General features: G+C 36.4%; 2 protein-coding genes across 2 annotated transcripts in view; both read left to right on the top strand.

Moving 5' to 3' along the window:
* The window catches only part of LOC306863088 (carboxypeptidase A6-like), a 42,879-nt gene extending 39,743 nt beyond the window's left edge, over nucleotides 1–3,136 (top strand). The window contains exons 10-11 of the mRNA XM_079406261.1: nucleotides 304–388; nucleotides 573–3,136. Of these exons, the coding sequence (XP_079262387.1) occupies nucleotides 304–388; nucleotides 573–763 (276 nt within the window). The 3' untranslated portion in view covers nucleotides 764–3,136. The remainder of the gene's footprint in view (nucleotides 1–303; nucleotides 389–572) is intronic.
* A 3,542-nt stretch (nucleotides 3,137–6,678) lies between these two features.
* Nucleotides 6,679–12,458, top strand: part of LOC306863469 (brefeldin A-inhibited guanine nucleotide-exchange protein 1-like) — a 69,176-nt gene continuing 63,396 nt past the window's right edge. Inside the window, exon 1 of the mRNA XM_079406810.1 lies at nucleotides 6,679–6,922. Within this exon, the coding sequence (XP_079262936.1) occupies nucleotides 6,799–6,922 (124 nt within the window). The 5' untranslated portion in view covers nucleotides 6,679–6,798. The remainder of the gene's footprint in view (nucleotides 6,923–12,458) is intronic.

Below are 12,458 nucleotides of genomic sequence, written 5' to 3'. Positions count from 1 at the left end.
GATAGATTTATAGGATTCTGTAGTAAACACCGCAAAATAATTTGCACCTTGGAGTGATTCAGCCTTTAAAACGATAGAGCTCAATATCATCTACCAGAGGGAAACACATTAAACTCCTCATTAAGAATATGGAAGATATGCTGAGATATTATTTTTGGGCTTGCCTCAGTGCAGTTTGCTCATATATTGACTGGATGGCTGTTAGCCCACACAATCTTTTGACTACACTTATCTCCAAGCATCCTTAATGATCGACTGGACCAATATTTGAAGCACATTTGAACCTCTGCTCTTCCCCCTCAGGAATCAGCAGCCCAGAATGCAGTGAGAGCTCTATACTCAGCTTATGGAGTGAGATATAGATACGGCCCTGCCTCCACCACACTTTGTAAGTCAGGCATTCGGCCTTCTTTTCTTCAATCATTGACATATAGTTACTGCATGTATGAGTCATCAGCTCTCTGTAAGCCCTCTCAGATAGATGCCAGTCTGTTTTCTGACTCATCATGACTATTTCTATATCAACAACAATCATGTCCAGATGTGATGTAATGTGTTTCTTTAAATTGCAGATGTGAGTTCTGGTAGCTCAATAGATTGGGCCTATAAGAACGGGATACCATACGCCTTTGCCTTCGAGTTGCGTGATACAGGCTACTTCGGCTTCCTGTTGCCAGAAGCCCTGATTAACCCAACTTGCACAGAGACCATGAGAGCAGTGAAGACCATTGCTTCAGGCCTGCTGAAGAAATGTACCAAATAAAGCCTCTCTCTTCTCGTCTTTTCTTGTCTTCCCTCTATCAATTTCACACCCATAAGCCATATGTCTACTAGCTACAGTGCCCTCCAAAAGTATTGGAACAGTAAAGACAAAATTGCTCTGTTGGCTGTGTAGTCAAGACATTTGCAAATATAATTAAAAGATGCAAAACTACAGAATGTCACATTTTATTATTAGCCATTTCAACACATATATGTTTTACCAAATAAAAAGAACAGCACTTTTAGAGTTCATCCCACTCATTGATGTGAGCATAAGTATTGGGACAGTTGAACATAAGGCAGATATAAAAGATTAAAAGCTATTATTTAGTTGCAGATCCCTTGCGCACAATCACAGCAGTGAGTCTGTGACCCATAGACATCACCAGTCTCTTGGTCTCTTCCTTTGAAATGCTTTTCTCAGCCTTTAATGCAGCCAATTCCAATTGTTGCTTGTTTTGGGGAGTTTCTGCCTTTACTCTCCTCTTCAGCTTGTGAAATTCATGTTCAATCGGATTTAAATCTGGAGATTGACTTGGGCAATCTAAGACTTTCCATTTCTTTGCCCTTATAAATTCCTTGACTGAACTAGCAGGGTGTTTTGGGTCACTGTCCTGATGCAATATGAAGCACTTCCCAATGAATCTGGTGGCATTTTCTTGAATATTGGTAGGCAAGATGGTTTTGTACCCTTCCAAATTCATTCTGCTACTGTCATCATACATTAAGTCATCAGTAAAGTTGAGAGGGCCTGTTCCAGAGACAGCCATGCATGCCCATGCCATGACACCACCTCCACCATGCTTTACAGATGAGGCTGTATGTTTTGGATCATTAGCAGTTCCCTTTTTTTCTCCACATTTTTGCTCTCCCATCACTTAGATAAAGGTTCATTTTTATCGGTCCATAAACACAGTTCCAAAACTCTTCTGGCTCACCTTTGTGCTTTTTTGCAAACTCTAATCTTGCCTTTCTATTTTTGGTGCTGGTCAGAGGTTTGCATCTTGCTGTGTAGCATCTGTAATTCTGTGTCAAAGTCTCCTGAGGACAGTAGATTGTCAGAGCATCACCCCAGCTTTCTGGAAGTTGTTGGTGATTTTACAGACACGTCTTTTAGGATTAATTTTCACAGCTTTTATGATTTGTCTGTCATCAACTACTGTTGTTTTCTCAGCCGATCAGGTCGTTGGTTGCTGGTGTCTCTGGTGGTTTCCAAACTCTTGATTTCTCCATGCCCATTGTTTTGCTAGAGCTCTAACTGACTTCCTCTTTTCTTTTAGCATCCAAATTGCTTGCTTTTCTCTCAAAGTCAGCTCCCTCGTCTTCATCCCGGTTTGTGTGTCATCATCGAATGCAAGATTCAGAATACAGAAGTGATGGATATAACTGATACGACACATTCCCTGCTTTTAATATCTGAATAATTAATGCAACAGCAGGACACAGCTGATCACTTAGAAAGAGCTGTGAGGCAACTGTTCCAATACTTATGCTCACATCAGATAGAGGGATGAAACTCTAAAAGTGCTGAACTTCTTAGCTGGTAAAACATCTATGTGTTGAATCACCCAATAATAAAATGTGACATTCTGTAGTTTTGTCTCATATTCATATTTTAATCATATTTGTAAATGTCTTGACTCCACAGCCAACAGAGCAATTTTGTCTTTACTGTTCCAATACTTTTGGAGGGCACTGTATGTACAAATGTGCCTGTGTTTTTTTAAAAGATTTATTTATTTTATAAACTGCTTTAAAGAAGCTCTACATTAAACAAAATGGTATAAAATCTAAACAGTGAAGAAATGCAAGCACTTGAATTGTGAATTAAAACTTTCTCAAAAGTGGATTTTACTTATGAGGCGAATATACAGTGAGCACTTGCTGCACAGACAAGCTTCAAAAGAACAGTAATGTACAAAGAATGTAAATAATGCATACTGTTAACTTGAAATGGGTTCATTTTAGTGTAGATGTTGTGTGTAGTTGTGTATCACTGCAGCTAAAATACAGCTTTAATTTTGTTTTGAAATGAAACAGAAAAGGTCACCTGCATGGGAACTCAACCTCTAAAATGAGAGGTTTACAAGAATACATAAAATTGCTGTTTTGTTTTGAAGAAAACTTATGTCAAAGTAACTTTTACTTGTATAATTAATTGTACTTGCAAGGGCAGGGTTTACATTTGTACTATTAAAGTACTATCAAGTTTAATTGTAATAAACCAGTATTTATTTCAATAAAAAAATACAGTACTTTGTAAAGTGTCTTGCAAGTTAGCATTTAAAATTTTGTTTTCATTGTACACAGATTTTTGCATCTTACTGTTTATTTTACCAACAGGTAGATTATTAAAAGTGGTTTTATCATAACGTAACATTCTTGCTCAATATAAGACAATCGCCAATGGGCTGCATCTACCATCCAAAAATTGATTCTATTATGTGTTGTAAATGCAAGATATAAGCCCTACTACCCAAATAACAAAAAAAGTACTTCACAAATATGAAAAATAAAGTTGCAAACACAAGAATGAGCCGGCTACTTATGCAAAGGATGGCACTTGCAAGTACTTTGGGCACCGTAGGCCTCTGGGAGAAATGAGGGCCTTGTCCCATTGGGCCATCATCCATCCTTGAGTACATTTTGTACACAACTGAGTACTTGAGTACACAATTTATGATTTTACACACAGTTGTATAACTATTAACAAGTAGTTGATATTGAGCAGAGGAGCTACAGAGATTTTGGTGTATTCACTCAACAATAAATAAACCCACTCCGGGTTTTCCATTCTGTCACTAGTGAGAGAAACCTGTGCTCTGAGCAATCACTGCACAAGAGTAAAAAGGTGGAAAAATACTCCTCGCTGCAGATGAAATTACACAGCTGCCTCCAATCGTGAAATAAATTAAGTATTAAATGCAGACCAAACCAATGAAAGTCATTGTTAACAAAATTATACTCTAAATAAGAAACTAAAACTGCCAGTAATTATCTTTATGTGCAAGTCATTGAGTCATAAATGCATCATTCGTTCATTCATTCATTCACTCATGCATTCGATTTGTTCAAATAGCCGATTTATTCAGGAATGAAAGGGATAGTTCACCCCAAAATGAAAATTCTGTCATTAAATACCCTCATGTCATTCCAAACCCATAAGACCTTCGTTCATATTCGGAACACAAATTAAGATATTTTTGATGAAATCCGAGAGCTTTCTGATCCTCCATAGAGGCAATGTAACTGAAATGTTCCCAGAATCAGAAACATAGTAAGGACATTGTTAAAATAGTCCATGTGAAATCAATGGTTCAACCGGGAGTTTACAAAGCTACAAGAATACTTTTTGTGCGCAAAGAAAACCAAGATAACTTTATTTAACAATTCTTCTCCTCCAAGTGACCGTCTTACGCCATTATCGAGAGTACCGTGACACACACGTGTAGTGCTCCTGACGTAGAACACGCATGCCCTGTGCCTTGTTTACGAGCAGAGGAATGCATATTCGGGACAAAAACAGCACTGGTGTGATATTGCTCTCGCTGCTTCTGTAAAATCGCTTATCATCATACAGGGGCATTTTTGCCCCAATATCTTGAATTTTAGGGACACATAACTTCATGTATGGACTACATCAGGGAGTGAGTTGTTGCCCTGCATCATCTTTGTCAGCAGTCAACTGTTTGAAACGTAAGATGACATACAGGCCTGGGATGGGGCCAGTGTGCTAACTGCGTTAACATCTATTAATCGCATTGTTTTTCCATAACTAATTAAATTAAACTAATTTTCCATAATTCATTAAATTAACGCGTTAACAGTAACATCCCTAGTTAAAATATTTATTTATATATAAATAATTATTAATGGATAACAGAAGAATTTACATTATATGGCTTTTTACCTTAAATAAGTGGTTGGATTATATGATCAATTGTATGATCTGAATTTTGATATGCAATTGTAGGGAATAGACAGCTTGAAATCGCGTGGCTTTGACTCAGCCGCCGCGTTTGATATGTATAGCTTCTTTCTTTGTGTATAGAGCAATGGCATTTCAAGCATCTTGTGAATACAACCTGAGAATTACTCATCCTGGTGTGCCAAAAACAAACTGTGGTTTCGCTTGAGGAAGAGCAGTGTTTGTCATTACAGCGAGGGTTGACTCATTAATCTCCCATAAAACATAAAACCAGAGTAGAAAAGAAAATCATAAATAATAAGTCCTAAGAGATAAAGAGTTTTTTATTCAAATTGCTTTAGTCAAAAAATATATTTGTTGTTGAAGGATATGTAGGTCAGTTATTTTTTTCATGCCCAGTAAGCAGGATCTAACAAACTACAGGTGCATCTCAAAAAATTAGAATATCTTGAAAAAGTTCATTTGTTTTTGGTAACTTATTTGAAAAAGAGAAACTTTCATATTTTATAGATTCATTACATGTAAAGTAAAACATTTCAAAAGTTTTTTTGTTTTAATTTTGATGATTAGAGCTTACAGCTCATGAAAGTCAAAAATCCAGTATCTCAAAATATTAGAGTATTTCCTAAGATCAATAAAAAAAAAAGTTCTTTAATGTATGTTCATTTCTGCACTCAATACTTGGACGGGGCTCCTTTAACACAAAATCCAGCATCAGTGAGGAATGGCATGGAAGCGATCAGCCTGTGGCACTGCTGAGGCACTACTGAGCCTTCAGATCGTCTGGATTGTTGGATTGACTGTTTCTCATCTTTCTCTTGAAAATATCCCATAGATTCCATATAGGTCAGGCATGTTAGCTGGCCTATCAAGCACAGTAATACCATGGTCAGCAAACCACTTGGAAGTGTTTTTGGCACTGTGGGTCATACAGTATATATATATGAAGAGTTCAGATGCAAAAGCCTCTAAGTACCATCTGAAATTTTCATCTAAAATTAGCATTTTTATCAGGCTGCTATGTTTAGGTTCAGTCATTTAATTCTAATGGCAATATATAGGTCCTTTTCTATGCAATTAAAGTGAAATAACTGAACATAAATATAGGGGCCAGATAAAAATGCTCATTTTAGAAGAAAATTTCAGATGGCACTTAGAGGCTTTTGCATCTGAACTCTTCATATATACAAACAATCAAACATATATATATATATATATATATATATAAACATCTCAAAGTTACTAATACAGATACTCAATGGAAACAGCAAACAGCAATAAAGTATCAGCAATAAAACACATATGAAATCAGTAAATTAAATAAATATAATATAAAATATAAAATATATTTTAAAAAATGCAAGAAATGTTTTTAGTTAGAAATTCATTTTAGTAGTCATTTTAGTATTTTTAATAAATTTAAATTATATTTATATATTACATTATCTACAAAATAGCATCCTTATTAATAAAACGTCCTTATTAATAAAACGTTTACGCTTTTAATCTTAAAACTATTATTATATTCCCTCGAAAATATCCTACGTTTTTAGAATATTGTTTTTTTAATTATAGGAGTAAATGTGGTTACATAGCCTTCTTATTTTCTTTTTCTCCAAAACATAGCTTGCAAACACTATATAACTTAAGGACAACATAACCACATATATCTATGACTATATCTATAACCACAAGGAAGTGAGATTACTTGTTTGATATATCTGACAACCTCAGGTCTTATTCACAGATCAGAATTTTTTTCTCTTTTATGTATTTATCCATTCATTATTATTTAATTTGCAATCTGTTAATGTATAACCTCGTTCTATTGGTTGTTATTTGTTTATACTTTATTATATTTCAAAATGATACTCTCTCACTTCTCACTCACTGCGGCCGTTTTTACGTGCTTGACGTCATTTCCTTCCAACATGGCGCAGGCAGCAGGTCGCTGATGGAAAACTGAGGGATTTACCTTTTGGCTTTATTTATGTTTCTCTATTGAGGGCACCATCCGCCGGAGAGAAACTCAGTCATACGGGAATTTCTAAAAACCACGGACCCAGCCTCCATTGGGACAGGTTCTCCTCGCCCCGTCGCAGCGCGTCATGTATGAAGGCAAAAAGACGAAAAATATGTTTTTAACCAGAGCTTTGGAAAAGATCTTGGCCGACAAGGAGGTGAAAAAGGCTCATCACTCGCAGCTGCGCAAAGCCTGTGAGGTGGCACTAGGTCAGTATGATTTCGATGCGTTGATCGCGGTGTTTTAGATGTTTAAGATCTGCATGTGTGGCTTTAATCCTACCGGTAATGAAACGGAGCAGCTGCATGAATCCAGCAGCATTGCGGAAGTTATTCTCATTTTACCTGAAAATAATGCCTCGATGTAAACCTGTACCTGCTTCTTTAGCATGAAATGTCGATCATTATGCACTCTTGGCTTGGATAAATCATATTTAGTGCACGTACGAACGAGGAAACAGGTAAAGGAAAGCAAGAACTGACAGGGCGAGTTTGTCCTCTTTGACAGGAGCTTGAAGAAAGCCCCTTCATCATTCGGGCTGTACACAGAATAAACCATTCATGTTAAATTACAGAATCATTTTAGATGCTCTCAAAGCATTTCGAATTCATTTGAGTGTCGCTGACCATATAAATGTAAAGACCCCACCTGTCATATTACAATAACAATGACTTTTTAGTTTTGGGTGACGTTAAGGTTACAGTCTAAGTTCTTATACGAGACTACAGCGTAACGTTACAAACTAAACTGTCATATCGTTTCATTTGTTTTGTACTATCCTCAATTTCCCCCAATAACAACAATGACTGGGCAAGATGGAGAGAAACGCAGACGGAGATGCTTGTTTGCATTGGTGTTGTCGCATAATTATTTAATTATCTACAAATAAGACAAGTATATATGTTACGGAGGTTAAACTTTATAAAAATATGTTGTAACGATGCGTAATTATTGTGCCTTGCAGACACAGGCTCCGCCGAGTTGTTCATTCAAAACGGTTCTTTTGAATGATTCACTTGAGCCGATTAGAAAGCGTTTGGATCACTCTGCTGTGAGCTGGAACATTTAACGCATACTTCACAACTTAATCAATACTTAATTAATTAAGCGTTTTGTGACTAATTATGCATTTCACTATACAAAAAGAGCGAGTAAAATGCGCACTGTCGCACTTTTCAGTGATGACTCAAACGAGTTGGTGAATCGGATCATTTGAACGAACGGTCCAAAAGAACCGATTCGCTTAAATGAATCAGACTAGTTTGCGATGGGCGTAACGGAAGTGTTGTTTGCAGGATAGGGGATGTGCTAGTCTATAAGGGCTTGTTTGGGACAAGGTGAATGTCATGCATTTATCATTATCAGTGGTCAATAATGCATGCACGGTGGAAGTTGAATTACAGTGCATTATTAAAGGGGGAAGAAAGCAATGGCTTCCAGGCTCTTGGCTGGAATCACATGCACCGTGCATTGTGCATGCAGAGTTGTTGGTTCAGCTTGATTTACTGCATTGCAAATTGTGATTTTTACTGTTAATGATGTGATTTTATTAGGAATGGTACACTTTGATCTCTTTTAAACATAGAGGAAGAATCTTGCATATTCAGAGGCTGCGATTCAATTCACGTACAAGAAGATATGAAGATGTAAAGGACAGTCAAATGGAGTGGTAGAAAGTTTAATCTATTTCATGCTGCTTGGCAAACATAGGGGAAACTGTCAACCCTTTCTCTCTATGCTGGTTAGTGAATAATTGAGCTCATATCTAGTGAGCTGTGTTTTTACGCCACTAAGACAAAGTTCCCAGCGCAGGCCTTATCCTCTCAAATCTGGTCTCTGGCTACTTAAAAGATGAGACGGGCTTACTCTGATTACAAAGGACCGATACATACAACCACATTTTGGAAAATTGTAAAATGGGCATGTGGATAATAAATATAGTTAATGGTTTAAGAATATTATTATTTACCGACTCATTTATGTTAATGTCACTTATAAAAAAGCATTTGTGGAAGACAAATACAGAGCTTTTCTGCTGAACAACACAGGATTTATGGTCTGTTTTTGCATATGTAGGATCGCATTTGGCTTAGATGTCCGAGTTATTACAGCATCTGTTAGTGAACTTTAGAGAAATCTTGTCGTAATTGTTATTTGTCACACTGGAGGGGGGCACATGCCTCACTTGAAGCGGTGAACTCTGGTTTCATCTACCATTTTTAGCATTCCCTCAGTTCCCATTGTGAATATATATTGAGAAAGTAAGTTTGTATATCTTGGAAAATGATTGGTATTTCTGTAATAGAAGTCTAGAGATAAGTGTTTCTCGGACGACTCAAAAAATGTGTCACTAAAAGGCTATGAAAGTAAGGTGTTTGAAATATTGTTCTTTGCAGATACAGCAAGCATACTGTTCTCATGCTGAGCTTTTGAAGCATTTAATAGTCTGCTGTATGACTTTTCTTTTAAAGTAAATGTATGCTTTGGGAAAATGAGCCTTTAAAAGAAATACGATTGCTTAAAGCGATACTTCACCAAAAAATTAATATTCTGTCATCATTTGCTCATGTTGTTCCTAATCTGTGACTTTTTTTTCTTCTGTGAAAACACAAAAGAAGATATTTGGCCAGACAGTATTGTTCGGAACCAACATTGACTTTTATTGTATGGACAAAAAACGCTGAAGTATTTCTAATAATATCTTCTTTTATATTCCACAACATTAAGGAAAGTCATATCAGTTTAGGATACATTTATCCCTTTAAATATCTGCTTTGAGTGCCAAAGAAGTCATGACATAGTAGACATACGTGGATGTTTCCTTCTGAGTGTTGATATTTTCTGAATGTGAGGATGGATTTCTTAATGACAGCCTAGATATAAAGAGAGTTTCTTGTCCCTTAAGCACAATAAATACTTACAGAGCAGGTAAAAAAAGTTCATCATTTTTCTTTTTTAGGCAAGACTTCTTCAGTTCAGGGCAGGGTGAATAGACAGGACCCCGGGGCTGAGTCTGATCCTTTTTTTTCTAACCGCGCACACATCGACCTTAACCAAACTCTGTTGAGCAATCAGGGGACCTCTTGCAAATGCTCTGGTTTGTCTTGTAGATTCAGATCTTGAATATTTTGAATGGGCTTAGATTAGATGTGGTGTCGCTAACATGATGCTCCTGATTTTTTGCTTCACATTAAGGATTTCGTAAGTGAAAACTGGAGATTTTACCAAAACTCTATAGCCCTCGACAAGGTCCAAGGTTTGTTTTGCCAGGAATGTTGTGTAATACATGGTTGTTGTTGTTATATTTTGTACGTCCGATATTCATTTTAAACAAAATCTTGCAAGGGTCTCAGTTTTTCGTGGAAGCTTATGATGCTGCATGTGACATGACATAACTGTTTCCCAGTTCACCAGCCACTGACAGTTATAAAAAAACCTTCCTTTTGGGTGCTGACTCCATAGTCCATTACAGCCAGTGAGGGGTTTACAACAACAGTGCCTGCTGTGTCTTTGCAAAATAGCCCAAATCTCACAGAAACACGTAAAGTTTAAAGCCTGTACTATCATAAAAAGGCTAATTGTGATTCATTGGACTATTAATATTAATGTACTCATATTGTTTTCAAGACACCTGTGCAGAAACTGAGAGTAACCAGTAAGATCAGGTGTCTGCATTTATTATTTAGCTTTCAGACTTATCGTATATTACTCACGCCTTCTAACACTTGAGGCGGTTTCGAGTCCTTTTGGCACCTGTGCTATTCATCATAAAAAGTTTCTTAATGGCCCAAAACAAGGAAGAAGTTTAAAGTGAAGTTCAGTTCCCTATTAACAAATATCATAGCATTCTGAGTTGCTTTTAGAGGCATAATGTATAAGTTTAAGACTCACTAAGGTAATGCATTAAAAAAGCTGCCAGACTGTCACTATAAATGTCCTCAGATTTTTGGTTCCTTCTAAGAACATAGATGGAACATGGTTTTCTCTTTTTAGTGCTTTTTAGGACACATGATTGCATGTGTGCACGCGTTCCCTTAATAAAGAAAGTGGAATTAAATGCATGCACAGTGACCTTCTGGCTTATCCCTGCTCTGCTGGTGAGGATTGTTGCTTTGCTGCACACATAGTGAACGAGGTGAATAAATTTAATTTTGTGGCCCTGGATTTATTGTTAAGATGGAGGGTGAATCTTTGCACAGATGTCTGGAAAGGTTCAAAAGATGGAGAATTTCAGTTATTAAGATGCAATCTCATAGGTTGCAGACCCCGCCAGTGTACACCGTTCTTCTTATTCTTATTCCCCAAAACCTGTGCCATAATTACAACCAAAGCCCTGCACTCTAAGAAAAGCCTGTAAAAATAGGGCACGATGCTAATGAAGCAGTTTTGTGTTTTGAGGTGCTTTACCCATATTTTAAATGAAGCATTGCAAGATGTCGTGTTTTAGGTATCTTGAAGTATCTTTTCTGTTTTTCCACAGATTTTTTTTTCTTACAGCGTGGCTGTGCAGTGCATTAAAACAAAATTGGCCATTTAATATAAAAGATCAGGTTTTTGGATGAAAGTCCAGCGTCGCTTAGATCTCTTACCAGATACTTTGTTTCATTACTGGCCTTTGTAAATAATGCATCATCTTTCAGTAGCGGTAACTCATTAGGTCTCTGACAGGTGCTGAATTAATCAGAATTGTGCCTCAAGCTAATGAGAGACAATACCATTTGACCCCTTATTTTTGCCCAGAGTTCTTTTGTGTGTTTATGAGATCACGACCCTCTACAGACACTTTGGCAACTGAATCGCCATTGGCTAGTAAAATTTTTAGCTTACTTGCTAAACTGATATTTATATACAGCTTTTTAAATATCTGAAAGTACACACTTAACATCATTTAGTCAAAAATTATAACATAATATTATGATTATCAAGTTTTATTTAATGATATAACTTTATTAATTAGAATTTAAACTTGGTAACCATGTATGAATGCATTTTAACTGAACTTAGGACTGGAGGTGGTGCTTTTTTTGGTCATTCAGTGTTTCTGTAAATAATGGGGGGGAAAAACTAACAATAATATTTATAAGATAAGAATAATAATACCACGAATTCTAAGAACAATATAAAACACACTAAGGATTAACGAGCTGCTGGATTCATGAATATTAATCAGGTTGTGTGCATTCGCTCGAACTGATTTGCTGAAATCAAAACAGGGACGATAATAGCTGAGCGCCAGCCAATGAAATTGTCGTTTGCGCATTAGCTCCGCCTACTACCGGAGAACCCGGCAGTTCTTAAAAGATGAAGAATTTCAAAGGAACTCTGTTATTTTGACAGGAAAATACAACAAAGAATATTGTTTACATGTAACGCGTCAATTCTGCATGTATGTATTTTGGTAAGAGTATAGTTGCTATTGGACTTTGATCTGTGTGGATGTTTTGAAGAATAAATTGATGTGTTTTGTGTATAGAATCATGATAATTTAGGCCAACACATAATTAGTAATGTACCGAAACTTTTTTTAACCAAAATACAGAAACCAAAACTAAGGTTTTCATGAGGCTAACAACTGAAGCTGAAAATAAAGTTTGGGTAATCATTGGGTATTTATATTTGGGTATTTGAACTATTTATTATATTTAGAATTTCAGGTGATCAATTAAACCAGTCATAGTAAAGTTTTTCAGCAACTAGCCGCCTTTTGATTTTTCAGCCGAACAAATTTAGCATATTGATAGTTTA

This window comes from Barbus barbus (assembly GCF_936440315.1).
Source record: "Barbus barbus genome assembly, chromosome: 44".
Taxonomy (NCBI): domain Eukaryota; kingdom Metazoa; phylum Chordata; class Actinopteri; order Cypriniformes; family Cyprinidae; genus Barbus; species Barbus barbus.
The sequence above is the reverse complement of the archived record's forward strand: the minus strand, read 5'-3'. Positions and strand labels throughout refer to the sequence as shown.